This window comes from Neopelma chrysocephalum, unplaced genomic scaffold (assembly GCF_003984885.1).
Source record: "Neopelma chrysocephalum unplaced genomic scaffold, ASM398488v2 Primary Assembly neopelma1_88, whole genome shotgun sequence".
NCBI lineage: Eukaryota > Metazoa > Chordata > Aves > Passeriformes > Pipridae > Neopelma > Neopelma chrysocephalum.
The window spans coordinates 3,669,033-3,695,635 of NW_020897750.1; the positions used below are offsets into that span (position 1 = coordinate 3,669,033).

General features: G+C 42.7%; 1 protein-coding gene across 1 annotated transcript in view; it reads right to left on the minus strand.

The window, feature by feature from the left end:
- Nucleotides 1-26,603, minus strand: part of AFF1 (AF4/FMR2 family member 1) — a 76,472-nt gene that overhangs the window by 40,922 nt on the left and 8,947 nt on the right. Inside the window, exons 2-3 of the mRNA XM_027692802.1 lie at nucleotides 11,067-11,187; nucleotides 9,548-10,546 (exon numbers count right to left, since the gene is read on the minus strand). Of these exons, the coding sequence (XP_027548603.1) occupies nucleotides 9,548-10,546; nucleotides 11,067-11,187 (1,120 nt within the window). The remainder of the gene's footprint in view (nucleotides 1-9,547; nucleotides 10,547-11,066; nucleotides 11,188-26,603) is intronic.

A 26,603-nucleotide genomic window follows, 5' to 3' on the forward strand; every position in this document is an offset into this window, starting at 1 on the left:
TCTCAGCCTTGGCCATATTGACCATCATAACTGGTCTACTCTGGCCTCCAATCGGGAGGTCTGGAGACACACCATCTATAACGCTGCTGATGCTTTTGAGAAAGCACGCAGGATCACCCTTGAGAAGAAAAGACAACGCAGAAAGAATCGAGCCTTACAGAATATACCACTAAGGAGTCTTTCTGCTGTGCCTTTCGCAACTGGACGTGCCTATCTCGTATTGGCCTTTTTAGCCACCAATGCACTTGCAACAAACGTGGGTAGAGCCCTTCCCAAATCTTCATTCGCGAAGCCTAGCCGTGATTTAATCTGAGCAATGCTGTTCTGGGTCGTGGCATCCTTGGTCTTTCTTTTGCCATGGCTAACACTGGAATTGCTCTTTTTGTGATACTCCTGCTGTTTGTCTCAATATTTTCTTTGTATTCAGTCCATCTTCTTTTGAAGAGTGCCAATGAAGGAGGATCTTTATTGTACGAGCAGTTGGGAATGAAGGCTTTTGGTATGGCTGGAAAACTTGCTGCTTCTGAATCAATTATAATGCAGAACATTGGAGCCTCTTAATTTCGGATTTACAGAGGGAGAAGTTTGGTCTTCCTCATAACTCATCCTCCTTAGCAAAACACTTCAGTCTCATTAAACTGAGACATGCTGGTATTTTTGCAAAAAGTTCCCACGAACCAATGGCAAAATACTCAAACCGTTCAAAATACTCAGGGATATGAGCAGGCAGCTTTATAATTTGTAGCCATATGACGGATTGGGTTCAACACCTTTGCATACTGCAATTTATGACCTCTCTGGCAAAGTCTTTACATCACAATAGTTTTGCATGCAACCCCAAAACTCCTGAAAGCTGGACAAGCATTTCCCTACATGTGCACCACAGAAGGCTCCGAGGAAACGTCTAAGGAAACGTCTGAGGAAAGGGTAGGACATACCCGAGGGGTTACTGCTACCATAGCAAACAGAAACATAAATACCACACAGCTTCTCCTCTTGCTTTCATTATGGAAACATGCGCAGTCTTACTGTGGTAACACGAACGCTGTATTAGCACAGAGGGGCAGGGACGGAGCTGACCCCGCTCTGCAGCGCAGCACACCAAGGAGGCAAGAGAGGTCAGCCTGTCCCCTGCACTGGCAAAGCACAGATGATATTCCTTCAGCACATCCAGCCAAGGATTAACAAAGCAAAACTGCAAATACACAAGATGTGACAGCCATGAGCACCTTTAGTAAAACGCTTGCTTCAAGTGAAAACATTTAGGCTGAATATACCACACCTTTCACCTTTAGTGAACAGATGGTGTTCAGCCAGGTCTGAATTACAACTTGGTCTGCACAGCAGTGATCTGACAGGCTGATGAAAGAAACCAAAGTATTCCTTGTATAAGAAGGAGTAGGTTGGCAGGATCTGAATCTGACATGACTTTGTCTGCTGTTACATCAATTCTCCCTACATCTTCCCAAACCATTCTTCATATGCCACTGCTATTCAAAATGCAATGTGCACAAGGCATATTTAAAAAAACCCCTGTTTTTCTACCATCTTAAAAAAATACAACCTTTAGAAGAAATATATACCACAGTGTTAACACGAAATCGTTCCACACATTGTTTATTTTACAATAGACTTATAAAAGGTTTTCTGTCACTGTGCCAGTGGGCTCACTCTAGAGACACAGAAAAATACTTGTAAACACATACAGCAGCAGTTAGCCTGAAAAATCATGGGGAAGTGCTCACTCACTTTTCCCTTTGGGGGTGCTTTGTTTATTCAATTCAAAAGGGCCTTAAATCAAACATTTGAATTTAGGCTCTGATTCAAGAGGCGTAAGTTCTCTCAAAATTATGCTAATACAGAAACTTAAATTTCTCGACATCTCCCAAGAAAAGGAAAAAGTAAGTATTGCTATATTGTCGCTATTCTTTCTAAATTCAAGTAGCAAAGTAGAGATCTGAAAACTTTAAGTTGGTTTGTTGGGGTTTTTTTTGGTTTTTTAATGGACATTTTTTCTTTTGACTTCGTGAAGCTTAAAAAGCCAGCCAAGATAATATTTCTGACTTTGGCATAATCTAAGCTATATGGTAATGTATTGAATGGCAATAGTTACTATTTAACTTCAAAGGAAAGTGCACATTTGTACAAGTCACCCAAACTGGAGTTTCTGTAAGTAATGAGAGTTTAGGTCAAGTTTCATAACCGGTTAAAAATTAGTCCACAAGCCAAGTACTATTGAGCTCTATTTCCTTAGCAGCAAAAGCAAACATCACACTTGTTCCTTCCTCCTTTGATTCCAGAAAAGCTCCATCTGAAGAATGGGCAGAAAGGCCAAAGTGATTGAATTCAATATCCTAGAGAAGCAGGTCTCACAGAAGGCAGTAATGCCTTTTATTAGATGAAGGTAGCTGGGGGGAAGGGAGGGGGCAGAGGACACTTTCCAGCATCAAGCCCTTGTCGTGTCTGAAACAAAGTCATGTCAGCTGCAGTTTGTTTCCCAGGAGGTTGGGTATATGCAAAGGCAGCTGAGCAGACGGCAGAGCCTCTCTGGGAAATGCACCTGGACCTTTTGCTCGGAGCACGATGGACTGCCAAGATCATGTCTCGCACTATTTGCTACACCTGACTGCATGCAAAAAGAGGGCCTCAATATCAAATGACGTTTATGAACCATTTGACCAATGGAACAAATTGGCAAGAAAGTGTAGCGCTGCTAATGCTGCTTAGAAGAGAAATCGGTGTGTTGAAAAGCAGGTCATCAAAAAGTTAGGAGTATCACCTTTTACAACTAAGAATTAAAATATTCTGCTGCTTAAAACAATAAAAGACTATTTTAAGTAATATATGCTCATCATTATGAAGATGAAAACTGGCATCTAAATCTTGGGAGGGAAAAGGATGTTAAAGATAATTCAGAGAGCAACCTTGTTAAACACCAGAGAAAATTAAAAAATGAGACCTGAAACTGCAAAGTATCGAATAACCACACGAGGAAACAAGTAAGAGAGGCATAACTGAGAGAAAACAGACTATGCTATGCCAGGGCAAGAATACCGCTACTTGCTGAATTCATTTCAAAAACTAAACATATTGGTATGTCAAGCTTTGGCGAGCTCTGGCAATCTTATGCCCTACCAGGGAAGATCAGGAAGCCCTTCTGCAATGCAGGACTGTACCAGCTCATACAAACAGCAGGGAAACTTTTCTCCCCTCAAGGCTCATTGAAAACCAGAGAGCTGACCAATACTTGAGTGTAGCACCTTCCTGCTGCAGCACCATATGGGGCAAGAGTACTGCGATCAGTGCCCAAGAAGCAGGAGCAGTACCACCAGACTTGTCATAACTGACATCACCGTGCTGATGCAGACTATTCCTATGGAGCATCCCTAAGCTGCAAAATGCCACTTCCACTGAGGTTCACTGGTAGCCAGTAAGAACTCCCATGAAGTAAGAAATACAACACAAAGCATGTGCTAACCATTTCTCTTCACTCAAACAATGCAAAAAATCAGATCAAAGACCAGAAGTGTTCAAAATAGCATTAGGAGATTATTAATGCAAAGACCAATGTAAGGTGACAAATCTGTGTTTCAGTCCTGAAAGTACATCTCTTGAACAAGACACTATGAGTCTACTGCCAGAATAATTCAGAGGCTTGAAATGGGCAGATTCACACTCTGAGGAAACATCTCCAGTGGCATTCAGGACCACCAGAGGAAAGACCTCCAGGCTGCCACTTAGCTATGAAGTGCTGCTTGGCCAGAGAGGAGCACAACCACGGACATATGTTTTAAGACTCGCCTTGTTTATAAGATCTTTCATCCTTCAATAACTAGAGAACTCCATTTACATGAGGCAGCCTGCAATTACAAGACTCACTGGAAACAACCCCCTCTCCCTACCAGCCCATCCTTCAGCGACCTGCTCCCAGTCAGACGAAAAAGCCAGACCCCGACAAGGTCCCCACTGGCCCTCACGGCACTCGGTGCCTGCCTGGGTTTCACCTCCTCCCACTGAAGCCAACTCCTGACACCGCCCTGGCACAGGCGGCTCAGTGCCACGTCTGCCTGGTGCACTTACCTCCGTGAACATGTCTTGCTGCCCTCCTACATGGCAGGGGAGATTTCCTGTTTTCATACATTCCCTTGTCAGCCCTAATCAGTGTCAATAGGTTATGGTGTCTTTTGTGCTGGTGGCGTCAGCCCTGACAGGAAAGAACTTTTAATCTCTTCCCTCGCACCGAGCCATGAGAAGCTGCAAGTGCTCCCAGGCATAACTCCCTTGGCTCCTCTCCGAAAAATGCTCTCTCAAGCACTCCGTTGCTTAGCAATATTTGCCTTCCCCCTGTACAGTTCAAATTGGCAACATCTGTCCCTTTGGCACTTTCCACTTGTGCAAGAAGCGGTGCGGAGAGTTTCAAAAATCTACAAACAGGTTGGTGGAGGATGTTTCATGTGAGCTATTAGAGCTGCTTTGGCATTTTATTGCTGGTTTATTTCCAGCCTGGATAAAATGCATGGCTCCTTCCAAAGGAGAGACACACAAGGGAAAAAACTCCTTTGCATCCAGTGGGATTTACCTATTAAATGAAATAAAACAAGTAGCTTTTTCTGTTTACATAACTACACCTGCATGCTCTGGTTTGGTTTAGACAAAAAAAACACCCGAACGAAACACAGCACTGCTGTACTCTCCTGTCACCTGGGATTGACTGTGATTTCTCTTAAGATATTGCATGCGCATCAAGGGACAGAAAACAAGAGGAGCCAGAATCTGTTTACATATCTAAAAATGCAAGAGCTGTGTGCAATCCTGACCTCATAACCTCTGTCAACCCCCAAACTACCTGTAGTCTATGCAACCACCCCAAGGAGCAGTGACCAGGGTCATTGCCTCTGGATGTATCTGCAACCCAGGTGCTACAGATACTGAAGGGAAAAACTGCTTTCACTTCTGAGAGCCAAAAAGGACCATGGAGAAGACTCAAGTAAAAGGATATGTCTTTGGGTGCTTGGTATTACAACAAGCAGCAGAGAATCCCACAGTTAACATTTCTCTGACTGCAATTCATTTCAGCTCACACTTGCCACAATGCCCAAGGGTTCTGAGAAAGGCCTCGGACTGCACAGCTTTGGATATTTACATGCAAGTTGTTAGGGACGTTTACTGAAAATCAGATAGCTCAGTTTCAGCCCTTATAGTGAAGTTGAGGTTTACTTTATCTGTTTTTTAACTTTTCTTAACCAAAACAGTCAGAAAAAGTAACAATTCTCATTTGTGTTTGATCTGCTTTAAGTCACACACCAACAAAGAGACAAATTAATGCTTGTGGTGAAGCATGGAAACCTCCAATCACATAAGGCACTTCTGATTATAAAAAGGGTACAAGGGGAGATACAGAAGTAACACCTTGTTACCTATCTTGGTGCAAAGCAGGGAAAAAAATATCAGAAAAAGGAATACAAAGGGGAGAGGGGGAAAAAAGCACAATCTCCCTTCCACTCAGTAAATGAGAAATATACTTGAGGTTGGTAGAAAGATAACAACAGATTAATATTAAATACTGTGTATTCCTTATGTAAGGCCAAGAGCGCTATATATTTGTCTTTAAAGATTTTCATTTCAAAAGGATGCTGGATTGAAACAATATATTTATTTCTACCCTACAGGGTTCACCTGTCTGACAACTCCTGCCAGTAGAAGAGCTCAGTTGCCATGGAGAGAAGTTAGTGAAAAATTACTTACTAGAATGCACTTTTTATATTTGTCATCCAAACTTCTTCGTAGGTATTTAGTCATTACATATACTATATAACAACCATGTTTTAATGGGTGACCATTCATAAATGTTTACTGAGGGGAACAGAGCTCAAATGACAGCAATCCCAGTTTGAACACAAAGATCTTTGTGTGTACCCTGTGCTTCAAGGATAATACAGTGTTACCAAAAAGACTTAACACATCTGGGCCTCTTCATTGTTGCTTCTTTTTGTCATTTTCGTAGTTTAAATTGGCTGTTTCCCTATTTGCTTCCTGGTTCACAGGCAGGAGAGTCCAGTGAGGCCTCATTACATGAGGTAAAAAGAGCTATGCCCTAACATTCACAAAATTGCCAGGAAAACAAAGCCAAACCTTCAGTGAGCATCAAGGGCTGTACATTCCTCCAGACACTCTGCCCTTAATAATACTTGAGGATTTACAAACATCTCTCTCAAAGGAGCCTCACTGCTTCTTGGTCTTCCTGTCAAGCCAATTCCCTTTCACACATCACAGACCGTGTCAATGGAGGAAATACAAGGGTCTCTGTTGCTGCTGCAGGTCTCCTAAAGACATGGGAAGAGAGAATTGCTTTAAAAGCATCTTTGTTTAGGTGCTAGGGGAAGAGGTAAAACCTGGCACATGAAGACAAGAGGTACATGTAAGCTTCTTCATGTGTGCTATATTTTTAAGACTCACAATAAATTTGGAAAGATGCCTTAAAGAGACTGGGATTACATTTGAAAGTGAAGGTTTTGATTTGGGAAAGAGGGGAAAGAGCTGTTCAGTTTCTTTATGCAAATGCGACGTGAGTCACTGCATGGTTATCCGCTGTGGATTAATTCGCTCTACAGTGGAACTGTGTGTCTGTTTGGGCTGGAAGGCTTAACTTTTCAGTGTTCCCATGAGCAGAAGCTGTCCATAACGTATTCACAGCTGCAGGTGAAACAAGCCTCAGAAATTCAATTAGCCAACACATATGTGGTTGAGGAAATGGCTTTCTTAAGTCATGTCAAGGGAGATGATGGGAAGAACCATATTTGGCACGTGGCTGTTCAGTAAACTGGGGCCAAACAGTTTAAATAAAATGTGTAAAGCCATGCTCCCAGTTGCTGGGAGGAGGAGAGAAGAACAGCAGAATTTCTGCTAGTCTAGACCTATTCACTGTCAGGGTCATTGCAGAGCAGGAGCCTCCCTGCAGCTTCTGTTTCACCAAAAACTAAACAGGACGACCTTTCAGCCGAAGACCCCCAGTCAGCATTCTCAAGATCCTTTCTTTGGATGAAGCTTTCACCTGTGTGCAGCAGCCCTCACGGGATGTTTCCTAAAAGCAAACCAGCCCAGCCCTGCTCCCCAGTCACCATCCCTGAACTGTACATGCAGCACACAGGGCACACAGCCAGGGCTGCAACCTCACTGTTTCTTCCTCCTCCCTCTCCAGGCTTCAGCATTGGAGGGACTGTATTATCAAATAGATGGTGATCATTAAGACCAAACAGAAGTAAGCAAATGTGACAATGAAAAGACTGAAATAAGCAGAAAATGAAGTAATGAATTTTTCACAAGGGCTTACAGAGCCATTATCCAAAATGCCTATGCACAGAAAACTGTCAGGGGCCACAGCCTAGAGATCCCTAGATCAAAGCAGTATCATTCAGCATATCCACAAAAAGGTTCATCTATCTGCTTCAAAATGGACTAGGCATATAATTAAATACAGGGTCCTGGGTTGTGCAAAAACTTTTTTTGTATTATCTTCAATTCCCTTTTTATTCTGTTCTTACTTTGCCACAGATCTAACAGAGGGAGCATGAGTAATGCTACTCATGCACTGACAGCTGTAGGATTTTCATGGGCATTTGGCCTCAGACTCATGTGCTCAATGGAAAGTGAGAAAGAAGTTTCATTCAGCACACAGCATCATAGCTAACATCACCCTAATGAAATTCATGTTAAATCAGAGATACATGAGATGACAGGAGAAGTATGGGAAAAGAGAAACAGACAGTAATGCAGATGAGACAATAAGATAATGCAGATGATGATGCCCTGCACTGGTTCACTTCTCCCCCAGGAGTAAAATATCTGGTCAGGCAAATAAGGAAATGCAGACCTCAGTGAACTTCCTGTTTTGAAGTGTGATGTGCAATGCCAAATGTATTTGGAAGCAAATAAAATCTCTCAGCATGAAAAAAAATTTAACAACTTCTCAACTATGTAGTTTTGATTGTTTCCTCTCATTTTCCGCAAGATATTGCCTACAGCCATTTGTAGCTGATCCACACCCTTTTCTATGAAAAGCAGACTTCACCCACACTCTTCCTTTTCATTACAAAGGTGGCAAAATACAATTCGAAAACTATCTCTGTAGCTCTTCTGGCCCCACTGCTTTAGGTCAGCACTGTGGGATCCCATATCCCATAGGGCATAGCAATAATCTCAGTGCTGAAGGATGAGCAGAGTAAAACCCTGAAAAATACCAGGGAACCAAGTGCCCTTGAGCTCACGGGAGGCCAAGCCACAAGGCAGGCAGGGTCAGTGTGCTGGTCCCTTGGCACAGCTCACACTGGGCTTCAAAGGGCACAGGAAAAAGAGCTGTGTTTGAGGGACAGCATATGTACATCAGCACTGCTCCTTCTCTCCCACTGCTTTACCAGTCAAGGCTTCTGCCTCCATCACACAGGACAAAATCAGAGAGGTGGTCTTGGGGTCAGCAAAAACAAATGGAGTACAATAAGGAATCTTGCTGTATCAAAATAATTATAAAGGAAAGAAGCACCTCTTAACTTTCTGGTTAAGAAGGCATTATAATTCCAGACATCCCTTTCCCCTCATGTTTCCTAATAGTCTCCTAAACAATACACCTGCTCCTAGTGAAACTACAGGACTTCCCAGCAGGGCCCAAAGGTAGGAATGTAGGTGACAGATGCTTTTGGAAATCTTCAGGAAAGCCTTCCCAACCACTCTGTCCACTGTCCTTTTCTTTTTCTCTCAAGTGAAAGCTGCAACAGACTAATCAAATGCAGCTCAACTGTGCCAGTCTCTGCCACTCACTGCACATAACCTCTAATCAACTCAAGGTACAAAAAAAAAAAAAAATAGTACCTTCTCCAAAGTTTTCTTCCCTCTGTCAAGGACATTTAAATAGTACAACAGCAACAGTGATGTGTGTTGAACTGCATCTGTTGATCTGCAAACCCTGTCCTTAGCCTTGCTGTACCAACTGAAATGGTTCAAGCTGGAAAAGAGCAATTCATACTTTCCTGTGGGTCTACAAGTGAAATCTTATGAACTTACTGAGGAGAATCCTGTGGTGTTCACAGTCCCAGGTGACTGCAGACCTTGCTGCACAGTTTGCTGTCCCAATATTCAGTGAGGCTTTGGGGCCTCCACCCACCAGGACTCAGATTGAGTACTGACACTCTGCACGTACTAACTGCATCGCCACTTGACCTTCTCACTGCATCATTTCCCCCTTCTTTTTCAACAAGCCTTAGAGGAAAACAAAAATCATAGTCACAGAAGCAGTCTCTCAAACCATAAAACCTGCTGCAGCCTCACTGAGAAAATGGAAGAATCCACTGAAGAATCATGGAAAGCATTGTGTTTCCACCATCCAAACATCTATCTCACCCAGGTCATCAAAAGCCAACCTCAAAATGCACCTTCTAAACAGGGTCGTGCACATACAGCTGTCATTGCTTCTGGCAGTTGCTGCTGTTCGATGACCTGTTCTCCCAGAGCTGAAGTTATCCTGCTGGCAACAGAGACTCCCAACAACTGCACTTACCTCTACAGGCTTTGAAGGGGTCTCCAATTTGGATAGTTCAGTTTTGGCTTTTGCCTTCAAATCTAAGATATCTTCATTGGGTTCTTCCTTGCGCTCAGAAGGGGTTTCCAATTTGGATAATTCAGCTTTGACTTTTGCCTTCAAATCCAAGAGATCTTCATTAGGTCCTTCGTGATATTCCTCCATGAGAGGTTTGAGCTCCAGGGATTCAAATGGTGCCTGATCTTGGCCATCCATGGGTCTGACATAGGCAGTTGGTTTCTGCTGCATTGCACTGGCTTTTGATGTCAAAGATGGGGGAAAAGTCTGAGAGGAAGGCTGAGCAGTGCTGGTCAAGGTAATGGCTGAGCTGTCCCAACTTTCCTTCTCCTGTGATCCTGTTACTAGGTCCTGAGATGATTTTGTTTGACTGTAAGTCGGCCCATGACTTTTGCTGCTCTTCTGCGACCTGGAATTGATATGCTGGCTGGAATGTAGAGGTGACAGGGGTGCCACTGGAGAAGACAACAAACATGGCAGTAATGGGGAAAGTGGCAAAGGGGAGGCCTGCAGTTCATGAGCACGACCTTCACCATCCCCAGGCTTGTCATTCTGACTGTGCTGAAAACCTGCCTGACTTTCCCGGTCACCACGACTGCGTCCTTGACCTTGGCTCCCACTGTTGGATAAGCTGCGACTCTTGGTGTGCAAACCTGAAGCTGGTTCTGTTCCTGATTGTGCCTTTTGGTAGTGAATGGAGTGGCTTGGAGGTCGAGGTGCTACAACCATAGGTCCCACGGGTGGACGGCGGGGCGGGTGCTGGAATGGAGATGGTAATGTATGGTTGGTCTTTCCAGGAAAGTATGGGCAATCAGGCTGTCCTGGTGGGATCAGAGGAACAACGCTTTTCGGAATTCCTATGAGATTCTGACAGGATTTGTTGCTCATGAACTCCTTGACCTCCTCATAATTGCCCAGCATGTTCTGAATTCGGCTTGACAACTCATCTTCTTTATTAGTCTGCAACAGAAGAACAAAAGAGGTGGAAATTTCAAAAACACCCCAAGAGATCCAGCTCAAGAAGAGACAGTTCTTCAGGATCTTAACTTAATCACCACACATTACCACGAGTGAAGTTAGGCAAGCTTATCTTGATCCTGTAAGTCTCTCCAAAGCAAATGGGACTCCTGTAGCCACTATCAATTATTCCAAGCCAAGCTTGCAGGTGCACCTGCAGCCTTCAGGAACAATAACATCAGATCCCTTTTTTTATAAGCACATCTGAAGACAGACAGGCAGCCAAGCTGCTCCTGAGCACTCTCCGTCAAAGGAGGCCAACCCCAAGTCCATCGTGCCCTTGCACAGCCAGCAGAGCTTTAAGCACATCCTCTAAGGAACTGAAGTTCTGCAGATGGGAAGATGCTGTGTTTGCCTGTACCATGCTCAAGTCTGCTACACCCCATGCAGAAGACACAGCTCTCCTCTTCCCCCCCAGCCCTTCTTCCTGCTCTCCTTCCACCCCATGCCCCCCTACTATTACCTTGTACGGTTCTGCAAAGAGGGGAGTCTTTTTTGAGAACTGGTCTTTCTTCTCTAGAACCTCCTGACTCCGTCTCTCTCTCTCTCGAATACGCAGCAAGTTTCTGTCCTCGTTGCACAAGCTTTAGGAAGGAGAGAAAGAAAGGAGAGAAAGAAAGGATGACTAACACTGTACACCAGTGTTATCAACAAGTGCCTACTTTGTGCAGAAACCCTGGTTTTCAGACAACAGTATATGTCCAGAATTAAAGTAATTTTGTAATTCACAGAGTGGTTACAGCTGACAAATCAGTTAGGTCAAGTATTTGCTGCACAACATAGTAATGTGACACACAAGGTACAGCATTCATTTTCTCAGTGATTTCTTCTCTTGATAGCATCCTTTGAGAAGAAAAACTATCTACTCATTTATTTGTGAAACAAATTGAGTCAATGGGCATGATAAGCACATGAGCTGGCAGATCCGCTTGCAATGATTGATGTGAAAAACCACCATTCCTGTTTTCCTTCAGACTTTTACCCCAATTCATCATCCAAGAGTAAAAGAGAATCCACTATTTTGAAGGTGTTGCCACTTTCAAAGATTGATCTTTGCCTACTTGGCAAAAAACAAGGCAATAGAACCTGGCAATGTACAGGCTCGAAAACTCACTCTCCACTTCACATGGACATCTGGAAAGCTGCTTACCTGGAAAGCCATGTACTTGCATTTAAAGCAACCACGTAAACTTATTTAGAAAAAAGGTATCAGAAATTCAGAAAACACAAGGTCAAATCCCCCTGTTCCTTCTCAGCCACATCTGCACGCACTCAATTCCACCAGCCCCACAGCAAAACACCAATAAAGCCACGTCACGTGCGCAGCAGAATGACTTCATGGAAAACCAGATCCTTTCAACTACACCTTGTCTTTAAAATACTACTGCAAACCACAGGAATCTCTTGCTCTAATCTTTATAGACACTGGGGAAGAAAAAGCACACACGCATAGTGGATGCAGGTATCTCTCTCGTCTCCTATGTCTACTCCTCTGCACAGTCTACTATATACACACAATTCCAATATTATTCTTCATACACTCATCTTCTCAAGTGCCTGAGTTTGCAAGTGAAGAGCCTTGTCTTCCCCACCAGTGACATTTTGCCAAATACTACACCAATAATCAGCTCCTGAAAATTTGATCATCCCTAAAGGAAAGGCAGAGGACTGGCTTTGCTGTAGCAGTTAACCAAGAGGTCTGACTGCTACAGAGGGGTTTTCCCCGATCAATGGGATCTCTGGAAATGCTGTCTGATGGTAAATTTCTATATATGGAACTGCAGCCAGGATGTACTTGTATCACTAAAACAGAAAAACATATTCAGGGGTTAGATTGTTCACATTTAACATAGTTTCCAACTTTGCTAATGCTGAACTGTTTCCAAATATAGCAAAACAGAAGTGTACAGTAAGATCTATGTACCCACTTCTGCAAACAATGCAAACAATTTAAAAAATTTACAATAAAAACAAAACATAACAAAAAAAAGAGGAACAAACAAAAAAAATCCCAAACAGGAATCACAGACCATTGCTTCAGTCAATATACATAATCCTTCTGTTACAAAGTATGGAATAGAAGCATTTCCCCTCTGCATCTGATGTCATTTTGCATGTGAGCAATTTCCTATCTATAAGCAGTTAGTTGGTCGGTTGCCCTGTGTGTGCCAGGAAAGCTTTGTGCAGTCAGGTGTGGGAGATGCCAACCACAGAAGACAAAACTTAGGAGGAATTATAAGGCAAACTAGAAGCAATCTTGGCTGTATCTACTACTGTATGCTTGCAAAAGATTTTTTAAGTGAATGCATTTTTTTAAGTGAAAGCCAGGCCACATATTACGACCCTGAAAATTGCCTTCTACTTGAAAAGTGTCCTACGTCCATGTGGATTATGGATGTCCTTCTATTTCTAGGCTGGCAAGCATCCAAATTCAGAGCAATCAAGCTGTTTTGCTCAGGGGTTCTGATCACATTCAAACAAAAGGAAAATCGTAAACCACTTGAGCTTCTTGCAATGATAATATTTACAGTGAGAAGTAGCCATGTTTCCTATATGTACCCCAACACTGAATGTAAAACAACTTGCATGCCTCTTGCTGCAAAAACAGCAGCTGTAATACCTCTAAAGGCCTTTTCTTTCCCTGAACCTTCCTTGACCCCAAGCTGTCTTCCCAGCAATAAATTCTTTCTAAAGAGTGTGCGAAGGGAGAGAGAGGGGAGGGACAGAGGCAAGGGGAAGGGACACCGCTTTTTTTTGTCATAACGCCAGTTCCTGCAGGTTTAAGTGAAGACAAAGGTGCCTGTTCCAGAGCAGCCTGGCGGACTTGGGTGCTCACACATGCACAGGACTACAGGGCACTGCTTGGCAAGGTTAGTCATGCCTTGGTACCACTGTAGACCACCTCATGCCCTCACGGTGACTAGTGGCCCAGGCTGCTGGCCATGCACAGCTGGCTGCCCGTGCAGCCAGGAGAGGGGTCATTCCCCTCCCCTTTCCTGTTCAGGTTCATCATCCACCCTCTGCCTCCCTGTCTGAATTGTATCAAAGCTATTTTTGTTCCATAGTTTCCTCCAGCTTCATTGAACAGAAGGAGCTGCAGTTTTAAAAGCAGAAGGATAAGGGAAGAAACACTGAGTAGCTACTTACTTGATCATGCAGTTGAGATCAGCAGCCCTCCCTCCTTTAATTTACAGACAAGACCTTAAACTACCTGAAAACAAGAGCTAAAACTCATTTCATTTTGTCATGTAGGTGCCATGTTTCCACGCATGCTCTCTCATCTCATACTTCAGGGGCTTTTATTTTTAAAAAAAATAGGTTGTATTGCACTAGATGGCATTCCAAATTCAAAGCAGAAGAGCCTGCTGTCTACTCAAATGCCCACTTCTTTAATATAAGTCTGTCGATATCCTACTCGTGGATATCGACACCGTGGAAACACCATTCCTGCCCACCATTAACCCAGACATTGAGGGCATTTGTCAACATGCTCTGCAAAGATTTTGAAATCCTGGGCTACAGTGCAACTCATAACACTGAACAGCTACCCTAAGGTCAGTGTTAGGAAGCCAGGCAGAAAGTCTTGGAGAACCACGGTCAGCTCAGGCCCTGTGCCAAGAGGAGAGGAGGTCTCCATGACCAGCCAGGCGCCAGCAGAGGAAACCTGTGCAGAGACACCGCCTGTTCGGCTCCAGCAAGCCATCCCTTGCGCAGGCACAGACAGAGCCCCAGCCCCCCTACTGCCAAAGCTGCAGGGCAAACCCCAGCTCCTGTTCTTCAGGAACCTCTCCAGACTAGCCACTTTGATATTTAGGCTTTCCTAGAATGGGATCTCAAAAAACCTCAAAACCTCATAACCAAAACCACACCCAAACTCTTACTTACTGATTTGCAAAAATGCCTTGGGAAACCAGACCTTGAGGCTTAGCACCAACACACAAAGCACACTGGAGCCTGGGAGCTAGGGGACACATGCACAAATCTCCTCTACACAAAAAAAACCCCAGATCGTGCCTTGCTACAGACTGAAACAGTAAAATACTCCTAGGCTGTAATAAAGAAATTTGGTTCAGAAAGTTCAGCAAAGCATGCACCCTGACCCACATCATCATCCAGACTTGGGTCTGTAACAGAAGCCATTAGAATATCAGCGTGCTCTGAAACCACTCTCAGTGACATGCCAACCCTTACTACAGAGTTTCAAATGCTGCTATGTGACAATCCAGCCCATGACAACATTTTCAAAAAATAGACTGGTGCAGGAAGAAATTCTGCCTCTCCTGTCCTGTGTGTTCTCCAGATGAAAACAAAATGAAAATAAAAATCTGCTTTAATTGTAAAGATCTAGTGCTGCCAAAAGGAATTATCCAGGAGCAGGGAAGGGGGGTGGAAAAAGGCTACAAAGCAAATACACAAACACACTCACTTCCTTCTCAACGCACAGAACCTTTTCCTCTGAAACACAGAGACAACACTTGAGTACAACTGCAGGAAATCACAAATTTATTGAAACTGTTTGGTCATTAAAATTGATTCATTTTTTATCATGAGAAACTGCTGATCCACAATTCTCATGACTGAGAGACGCATTCTTGTTTAAGGCAAGACACACTGTCCCCAAAACCAGTTAAACAGAAATCACATGGATGCACCATAACAGCCTCGCCACAGCATCCCAGTTCTGCTGCTCTTAAAGTCTCCATAGAAGAATGGTCACCAATTTATGCAGCCTACAAATCTACAAAGATTAAATTTTCAGCCTATCAGCTTGCAAAGAAGCATGGATAATGGCATGGCACAGAAAGTTACTGAGCATCACAACTGTGCTCAGCTCTCATGCTGCATCACCTGAGCAGTGAGCCTGACAGTGACTAAGAGAAGCAGATGAAAGGACAACATTACAGTTAATACCAAACAGCATAAAAAAATGTCCCAACCTTTGCTTCCTTTCCTTTATGGAAACATTGTAAAGTTGTGACTTGCTAAATTTTTAAAATTTGTTTCACATCAAACACTATTTCGCAGAAGATACACAGATTGAACATACACAAATGATGAGATAAAAACATAGGGCAGAAGTGCAACAGATGGTACAGTTAGTCAATTATTTTCTGCATCATCATCGATCAGCCTTGGTAGATGCTTCCCAAAAATAAACATCTTTACACTGAAGAAATATGAATTGAATTTGCTTGCCAAGATTTTGCTTCCTCTAGCTCCTTTAACTCATTGAGTCTATCCAGCCCTAATTATTGACTGTATGAGAGCAGTATTAGACCCACTGAGCAAGAGATCAAGGCCTCACAGCCCACCTGTTTATCCACAATGATTGTAAAAAACCTCCAGTCAAATATTTTTCATCACAAATAATGTTCCAAGAAAAATGCAGCACTGCTGCAACCTTTCCTTCAAAGCATATGGAAAAATGATCCTGAATACACCTCTTCCTATGTTTTAAATACACAGACCTCTAGGTTACACCAAAAAATTGAAGTAGAGAAGGCTAGGATGATACAACAGGCAGAAGGGAATTGCCAGTTTGCTTAAATAGAAGCTAAGTTACCTTTTGCCAAAAAAAAAAAAAAAAAGCAGCTCTACTTTTGTAACATTAATCATCTTCTCACTCGGCCTCTCCTATGGTAATCTTTGGGTTCAAATTCTTAGTTATTTGTTTCCTACCACTGTTGCCAAGTTTAAAATTATATTCATTACTCACCCATTAAAAGGTTTTTGCTTCCTTTCAGCATCAATAGGCCTTTCATCTTCAAGCAGTTCCCAGAAGTAAGCCCAAACGTTTCCTGAGAAGAACTGAGCCCAGTGACTCTGGCAGGAATTGGGAACTCTCAGATGTGCTTCAAACATGACAAATCCTTCACAGACTTCTGCCTAAAAACCCTAAATGGCTATGCACTGGAAAACACACCCCAAGATTTCTCAGCCTATGGTCCACAAACCACTGAGGTCTCAAAAGAGCAAAAAGACCTTTCTAAAGATGCAAATAATTGACAGTAGCATGTCTACTTTATGCCTTTAAAGTAGGCATCTTTATGCCTACTCAAAAAAGGCAAACAAGTGAAAAGTTTACGACTTACTTTACCTCATGAACTGAAATGTTTAAAATCTATCTTTTACTTAGTTGTAAATAAAAGCCAATATAGCAATATTATACTAAACAGGCTTTTGATTGCCAGAGGCAGGAAAGCCTCATGATGAGTAAGAAACACAAATGACCCCCTCCCCAAGTGGTGAGCCCCCAAGAGGTCAGAATACAGCACACAAACAGTCTGTTAGCAGAAAGGTGCTCCCAGTAAAAAGCAGGAGCTCATGCTGATGTTCAGTCTCACTTAACAGCAGCTTAGAAAATGTGGAAAAACATAACAATTATACAGCACTTAACTACGTTGCCGTAGCTGAAGCACCTGAACAAACCAAATGGTAGTTTCTTCACTTTTGATGCTGGAGAAATGAAGTCTAAAGAAACCCAGGCTTTCAGCCCCTCCCCATGTACCTTGACGTTAATAGGATGTTGTCAGAAAAGGTGTTAATTATAAGTTAGACGGAGAACAGGAAAGCTGTCATTCTCCATCTAAATGCAAATATACTAGGAGGGCTTTTAAGAAGGTGTGATTGTGTGAAGTGTAATTACAAGGAAAGCAGACAAGGAGTTGAAGAATTTAAGGCTTTGTTTGTTCTAGATGTGGCAGGCAAAGGAGGAAATGTGAAAAATTTAAATCACCAGGTATGTGCAATGAAAAATCCTGACCACTTTGCCTTTTAGAGGCAAGGCGTTCTGTATACAGCAGGCACACATCTCCAGATTTCCCTGAGCCAAGTGAGTGGTCTGCCTGCCTTTCAGCCCTAAAGGCATGCGTGTCTTTTTTGGGTAGGCCAGTCAAGACCTACAACTCTAGTGCTATTTCAGTAACTGAGTATGCACAGAAGGATTCAAAGCTGCTGGCCCTTGTCTGCAGCACTGACAGTGCAGCTCTAGAGTGCAGTGTAGGATGGAACCTGAGCGCAGGACTAGTTCCCCAGGTTTGGAGAGCCCCCTCACAGCTGCACACCAAGCAGCCTTGATTGCAGTGACTCAACCGTGACAAGACTGAGCTTACATATGAGCAGTTTTTGCAGGCAAGAGGAGCCCATCCACATCTCTTCTCACTTCATCAGCAGAGATCAAAAAGTTGGCCTTGTCAGGACACAGATAGACACTTGCTCGAATAACTGGGTTTACTTTGCAGTGGTGACAGTGAAAAACGAGTTATTCTCTCTCTGTCAAAATGGGAGGCTTCAGTCTGCCACTAACACAGCTAAACTCCTCAGTTGCACAGCTGAGCAAACATTTTCACACAGCCCCAAGCGGCTCCAGAGGTGCTCCCACAGAGAGCTCCCAGACCCAGAACCAATCTGGTCAAGCTCAGCTGGTACACACAGATCCCTCTGACAGCATGCTACATCCTGGCTTTGTCTGAGAACCTGTTTGTATGGAGAAGCGGCATTCCCTGCTGAGCAGATCCTGCTCAGAGTGGGGACTCTGAGTCACCTACGATTCCCTCAAAAGTGACCTTTTCTCATTTTTATGGATTTAAAGGTCAGACATAGTCAGGCAGTGTCTCACCAACAAAATGCAACCTTGCATTATTCCTGACTCTCCACAGGGCAGGCACAGGCATGCTGGCAGCAGGGTAACAAGCCCAGTGCCAGTTGCTGCTGCAGTAAGTCTTCAGGCAGCACATACCCTGCCTCTGCAGCACCGGGAGCTTGCTGCAAGGTGGATTTTTTTTTCCCCCTTGATGAAAATGTAGGTAAAAGCATTTGGTGACTGCTATGAACTAAGCATGCAGACATGAACTCACATGTGGCCATGTTAGAGCAGCACAGTGGCAATTTGTTTGGATAAGTCAGTGTTCAGACAGTAGGCAGGCAGCAAGAAAAATTAAGGTGAGTAAACCCATTAGAGACTCAGTTTGACACCTTCTGCTCTTCACCAAGATAAAAGAACCTGGAGCAACTCTCACTACTTGGGAATGGACTGCCCTGCATTATACCCTCCCACAGTGTTTCTTCCTCTTGATTATCTACATGTCACTCACAATGAAACCATCCTGCATTTCTCCTGGTTACTTAAGTCAGCCCGAGACACGTAAATAAATTTAACTCAAGTATTGGTTTACAAACCCCAGCTCAGGAAGATTATGCGAATGAAGTAAAATCAGTGGAAGGGTGCCAAAACTCAAGTTTTGTTAAGCCTGGCTGGATCCTCCAGCACTCTGCACTTCAGTGCACTGCTTCAGCTATTATCTCTATGCCAAATCTTTCTGTTATGGCTCTTTAAATCAGTTATATGAACACAGAAACAGGGTAACTACTACATGGTGAGCAGCAAGCCTTTCAGAGCAGGGATACCCTTTTGCTGCATCTACATGTGTTATCAACTCACCCACCACTACCAAAATATTACTGTTTCTAACGCTGACAAGGCATACTTGAATAGTCAGAAGTGGTTATCAACTGCTGCTCAATCAGTATGAAGGCTTTCTTCAGTGAAGTGGTGCATGAAATCTCCCACCGTACCCATCTGCCTCTGAATTCCTCATCTCTATGGGAGAAATCCAGCACCTGGGATGAACTGTTGTAGGCTTGCCTGGGAAAATGGATAGGGTACAACCTACACTCTATCTTACATAAAACCTATCCTACCTGCTCATTTGCTTTTGCCTTGAAATACGTCTTTTTGTTGTTATTGTTGTTGAGTACAATCAATTTACTGGTAGTAGGTTTAAAGGCAGCAAGAGAACTGCATTCACAGTAGTAAGCTACAAAAAGAGGAATGTAAAGATGAAGTCAGGTTTCTATTTCTTTAAAGTATGCTTCAAAAGAAGCATCCTTCACTGGCAAACTTTGGAGATCTGAGAGTTTAGGTAAAAAGGCTATTGCAAGCTAGTACTGTTTGAAAAAGAGCCTAATAATTAAGGGATCAGGAAAAAACATTTTTACCTTTAATATTAACTTCCCAGACCTATTTTAATTCATTTATTTTAACACAATTACAAGATTTTGATTCACACACATATTTCCATCTTACTGATTATAGGAAATGAAACCACGGTTGCTTAGACCTACTGTTCCTCCACACCAAGTGTCCAAATATTTTATTCCTGACCTACTACAGAAGTACTCAGTAAAGTAGAGTCCAATGGTCCCCTTCAATTTAGTTACTGTTTCTACAGGATTCTCATAAAAATGATAAGCCTTTCAAAGAATTCTCTCAGTAAAAAGGGTTAAGATAAAAGTAAGTAGCTTACAGAAATATAAAAAAAGAAAAAAATCCAGGTGATATCAGCTGTTAAATTTCAGAAAAACACCAGTGTTTAATTTTCCATGTGAAATCTTTTTGCAAGTTAAATCAAGGATTCAAGTCCTATAATGTATTTTACTACCTCAGTTTTTGGGAGTATACTGAAATGCTTACTTCAGGTGCAAAAAGTCAAATGCCATAAATTTTCTACTTTAGGACTACATTAAAATTATTCAAGTGGATGTGCCTTTTGTTCATTGATTTTATAGAACTTCTTAAATGCTTTTTAACAAACCCCAATATTATTGTTCTCCACTACATCAAAGAAGAATTAACAAGATATATAATTAGTAAAAGAAAAACTGAAATGTTTAATGAGCAGCTGCTTTGCGAGTCTGCATTTTAAACATCTTCTCCCACAATACTTCTCTCATAGCTGAATTTCCTGTACATCCAGCCAGGTGAACATGTCACTGGTTTTCTGCAGGAGCCTGCTATCAGCTGACCTTGTCCATGCTCTGCCAAGCAGCTCCTAAGTCCATCAGTCACATTGCATGTCATCCACAGGTGCCACAACACACATCTATTGCCACATTCACACGCAGCTCAACTTAGCACCATTTCTCCACCAAGAGCCTGTGCACACTCCCTTCATTGTGTCACACAGGTGGAGCACCAGTTTCAGTATTACCTCCTCTTGCTTTGCATGATACACACTAATACATGCACATCCATCACAATTTGGCTTTTGTCAATCCTCTTCTTGAGGCAACAGAAACATCCACACAATTGTAAGGCATGTAAGCCAGTTCCCTTAAACCCTGATTTCACCCAGCTTGCAAGACTGGCAGTGAGATTGCTGCAGAGCCCAGGAGCCTTTCACCTCAGATTTCCTGCATGGTTGGAAGGGTCCTCCTTTCTGCCCTCTGTGACCATCCCAGCTGTCGGCCAGTATATACTCTTGAAGCCCTACAGCTCAATGCAAATACAGCCCAGTGTAAAGGAGAATGTAACATCAGCCTTCAAATTTGCTGCTTTTATGACTGCAAACCTGAAGCTGTGCAAATAATAAACTACACATGAAATGCTATCAGGGATTTAATTTGCTATGAAGCATAACAAAAGTAAAAGCTACAAATATGAGGATTTGAAACTGTGTCAGAAATATGGGTAAGTGCAATTCTGCCTTCTGAATCTTTAATCCCCTGCAACCTATTAAGCATGTGAGCAAATCTATAATTTTTCTTGTGAAACATATTCTATGTGCAAATCCTTCCCAAACAATTGACCAAATCAGTCAACGTGCTATGAAAAGGCCAGTACCATAACTAAACTCCGATTAAGAAAAATTAAAGAATATTAAAGAGCTAAATTCTTTCCTACTTCCATAGGAATTAGCAGCAAACCCATCACACACAAATTAAAAGGTTTCCTATTTGAGTTTTCCACTTACATAACAGCATGTACTGAGTAACAGGTTGGACAAGTCTTATCTGCATAGCAAGGACTATGTAGAAACATAACAAGATTAGCAATGTTTGCTGAAAAGATCTGTTTATATGGTGAAAAGCCTATTTAAAAGTCTTTCCTGCAGCCTCTGCCAGACTATAATTATTCTAGAAGTGTTTCCTATTTTTTTTCATCCATACACAGAAGCACCTGCTAATTTTCCTATGGTTTGTATCTGTTGTTCAATTTTATTAAGAGGTGCACATGCTCTGTAGCCTACTGTCTATATGCTGGAGTTTCAAACTGCATTCGAATCATCAGCCTGAACAAAGCATCTCATTGTCATTTGAAAGAACTTGGCAAGTGTTCAATCTAAGCAAGAGCAATAATCCATGACAGGGTGCATTAGGCAGGTACTGATGCATGCCTAATGCACATTGCAAAGCATATGCCCCTCCAAAATACAGTCTGAAATATCTCTCATTTTTCCTGCTTTTTAAGAATATTTACACAAGCTGTTACTTTTAGCAACTAAGAAAAGCTTCTCCTTTAAGAAAATAATAATAAATACTTTCCCTCTTCAATTCTGTACACATTTATCCAACACCTTTCTGATTTTCAAATTAAAACAAAACAAAACAAAAAATTTCCCCTGCATCATCTGAACCTCTATTTGAAAAGCCCCTAATCTTCCCCTTGGTATTGGAAGCTGCCATGACAAACAGCACACTGATCAGCTTCACCATCGTTAGCCACACTTGTGTGCAGGCAGTGGGAACATCACACGGGCTCAGACCAAAAGCAACAGCCAGCTCCAGTTCCCACGGGACAGCAGCGTGGGCTTGGCAGTGCCAAGACCCACTGCAAACACTGGAAATCTCTCTGGTCTGCATCTGTGTGCACCAGAATGTGAGTCCAACAGGGATGTGGCGTGTCCCAAACGTGGAAAGAAAGGCCTGAGCGACAGAGGGGCTTCTGCAGGCAAGTGAAGTCAGGCGTCCTTGTCCTTAGGCAGCACAGGGAAACCACACACCAAATCATGGGAAAGAAGAGTGCTGGTGGGAACCAGCAAGGCCACTTCCAAACCACTCGCCCTGCCTCCCTGAGCAGCATATGCTCCTGGAGAACATGTTCCCTGATAGCCATGCTCTGTGTCTGGAGAGAACTCAGCTGTACACCAAATCAACAGCTCAATACTGAGTTAATATTTTTTTTACCTGTCACTGCCTAACCCAGGTGAGATATCCAAAGGATGGACGCAGCTTCTTTAAGGACTAATGTGTCTTCAAAGGCTTGCAGCAGTACCAAAATTGATAATGTCGATGTGCCTCTGAGCACATCTCCTTTGCTGCTGAAAAACGTGAGGTATTTTTTGCAAACCACGTAGCACAGCAAAACCTATGATTTTTACAGGGAGGCAGAGGGACAATGCATTTTCTAGCTGAAGTAGCAAACTACTACATACCAGGAGTTATCTGCCAATAATTGGGCAATGTGCTGATAAATACTTTTTCTGGGTTGCCTAAGGACACTGCATGCATGAGTATCTCACCACTATTAATTAATCGCTCTTTGTGCGTTTATCCTGGTAGAATTTACATGTTGCACACAGTGAATACCCTGAATGAGGCAATTTCTACCTCCAAAAGCACTTACTATTGTCAGTTTATTTGCCCTGCTTAGCCTGATGCTCAGATTGGCAATAAATCATCATTCTTAGCAGCTGAAGTGTTTAGTGTCTTTCATTCAATATTTTTTCCTGCCTACTGTTCCCCCTGGAAGTACAGTAATCATGTGCTGAATAGTCATTTGCAGCACTGCAATTAAGAGATTATTCCATTAGGCTCTGTATTTCTATCCGGTTTTATGTTTCCATTAAAAGCACTTTGTTAAACAATTGAGCAAACAATGTAATGCAACAGCAGGAGCAGATGCCTGTCAGGCAGAGCCCCGGTGAAGCAGCCCAGGAAGAGCAGGCGGTGCTCACTGGTCGATAGAGAGATCCTCCTCTTAGGCAGAGTCCCAAAACATGGGAGAGGACAGGCAGCATGCTTGCAGATGGGCCAATGTGGGTAAGCAATGGAAGAGTTGACTGCCTGCCAAGAGACTGGGTGAAACTGGGGAAAAGTCACTGGCCAGACACCTATGTGGGGGTGAGTTCCTCTGTAAACACAGCATCATTTCTCATGCCTCTAAGAGCAGAGTAAGAAATATCAAAGCAATTTTACATCTATAAAAAGTGGCCACTTCTTCAAGGAGCAATCAAAGTACTTGTTAATTATGTTGTAGCTCTTATTTCATTGTCTTCCAGGCTGTGTATAGTTTTATTTACAGTTTAAACCATCTAGGTGATTGAATCTTTCCAAGACCAGTTCTCCTTTTCTCTGGGGAAACTACCCCTCTCAAAGGAAGTCACATCTGCCCAAACAACGGTGGTGATTTTATGCCAAGCTTGTGGACAAGGCTGGAAAATCACAGCAAAGCGCTGCAGGAATACACATGAAGAGTTTCACCAGGCATATGGAGCATTTTGTCCACTCAGTGGTGACTCGGGACACCTTCCAGGGAATACATTGCCTTCTCTGATAACACCCTTCCAGCCTCTGCCCTTATGAGTATTTTCATTGTTAACAACCAACAGCCTCTGAGTTCCTGTCCTCAGTGGCAACAGACAGTTTTGGAGGAGAATGAATCCGCACTGCCTCTCCCTGGGGTTCCTCATCCCCTGCCCTCCCACGCATGTTCCCAACAGTACTCATTCCCTGCCCTCAGGATGAGGCAGGAGGTCTGCACTTTGCTCACCAAGGGACCGACCAGATGCCCACGAGTAACCATTGCATCAAGCTTCTGAAGAATGTTTTAAATTTTTTACGTGTAGGCTGCTGGACTTTCCCTCACCCCCTGACTGCATGCCTAGAGCTGCATCCAGTGCCAAGCATGGTAAGCCTCTTGAACAACCTGCTTCCAACCAGACAACTTCCTGCATCGTCATGGGGATGCACTGACTCTGGATTGTTTCATCTCCCTATAGTCTCTTGCTGGCCCAAAGATTCATTAATGAAGCATCCACAAACATGATGAATAACACCTCCAACACCTCACGTAACCCAAGTAACATCTGGTCAAGTCATCTGTAGAAAGCTAGATTTCTCAAGAAAATGCAAGCTTATCACAGGGACTTAGAACAACTCTTCTTTTTTAAACCACAGGATAACTAAATCTCAGCACACATTTTGTAATACACTCTGCATCTTTTCCATCTTACTCAATTGCTTAGTTGGCACAGTTACTAAACATGCAATCACAGAGGAGTAGAATTCTGCATAGCAAACTTGTTATGCATAAGTATTTCTGGAAGCCACTTGAAAAATGGCAGTAAGGAAAGAACAGAGCCTCACTATTTCTGCTTTTTTTTCTATTCCACCTGAAACTTCCCCTTTATTCATTCTCAGAACAACTCTTAGAATCCTTCCCGACTAGCATATTGTGCCTTAAGTCCACATTTTTTCACTTAAGACAGCCCTGCTGTGATACTTGTAGCAATACACACAACAGAGAAAGAACAAAGGAAATGGTAAAGTCAATATCCCTGCCTCTTCCACATCTCTTTCTGCCACACACGCACCTAGCAGTCATTCCTCAGTTTCAAATCGTGAACCAGGAACCCATTTTGAGCACTTGCTTATACACATGCAAAAACCATTCTCTGTGTAAAATCTCCAGGTCGAGAATTCATTTTGAGCACAAACACAAGTACAGCTTTTACCAGGAACACATTCTTCAATTGGACTTGAAAACTTAAAGTCAAAGGAAACTAGAAAACCAGATACTGGTCTAAATTCCTCCTTTCACCAAAGTAGCACATTGCCTTAAAATACACCATTTAAGTCTCTCAAAAGATGTGGAGGGAATAGAGCAGCTGGAATGCAGTGTACATGCTGAAGGCTACAGTTTGGTCCCAGATGAGGACAATGTAGAAAAACGGAGAGTAACCCATGAAATTTGGAGCAGCAGCTGTTACAACACCTTGCACGTACACCCTGCTGAGCCCTGGCACGCCAATTCTCACCTCTGCCTCAGCTTTCAGCACACCCTTGGCCAGCCAAACCCACACAAACCATTTTAACCCTCCTCTGGTTTCCTACTTTTCATTGAGACTTCGCTGTGTGTAAGAAGGATCCAAGACCTCTACCTAGTCAGTGCCTGAACCTCACTTGTACTGGATCTTACTTGCACTTACCCAAGCGAAAGAGAGGAGGAAAGGGTGAAAGAATAGTTCAAGGACCTTCTAAGAAAACTGCATGGCTTAATTAAAGACCTTTTAAATGCATCTTATTAACTCCAGTAACTGCTACTGGTTTTTCCTCCCCCTCTCTAGGGGAAAGAAAGAAATATTGAACAAGCAAAACCAAATCATTTTTCACTTGGCAGATTTCTGTACACAAACAGTCTTTAAAGTTGTTACACTCAAGTAAACATAGCTTATATCAATATCATCTGTGCTTTTCCGTCATTAAGCTGTGAGGGAGGAGGATGGCCCATTTTCAAGGAAGCAATTTTTACAAAAGGAAACCATTAACTTGATATTTAATCAATGCACAAAGGAACAGGGAAGTAAAGAAGAAATTCCCCAGAAGATGGGGTTTGGACACAGAAATAAGAGTTTTCTTCACAATACCTTCTTCTATACTGCATTTCTATCAGACTTTTTTGGGGGGGAGGATGGGGACAGGGCAAGAGGGGGAGAATATTTTTAAACACAATTTTGATGTTTTCTTCTGCTATAGCTGAAAATAGGACCTTTTCTCCTACTCCCTACTGTTTTGACTAGCACAAATGATTATTGCCAAATCAGAAAGCTATAGGAATAAGCACTCTTAAGGGAGCTGAGTGGTAACAGTACTGAATGCAGGACCCTTGACTGAAACACCGTATGTTCCATACATGTCTCTTTATAACTAAGTACAGCACAGATACCAAAGTCAGTTCTAAGTAAGAACTGAAACAACTGTATTTGGCCACAAAACGACACAAGGTTCAGCCCAAAGGACAGAGTGTCAACTAAATGTTCATTAGATTTTAAAAACTAACCCAGATCACATCTGGTTTTACAGGCATTACAGGATACGGGGCTTGTGTGTGTGTGTGGTTTTCTTTTTCTTTGATTTGGGCTGGTTTGGTTGGATTTTTTTAGTAAGCATAGTTTCTCAGTTTCCATGATAAATTCTCTCACAAGTTGTTCAAACAGCAAAA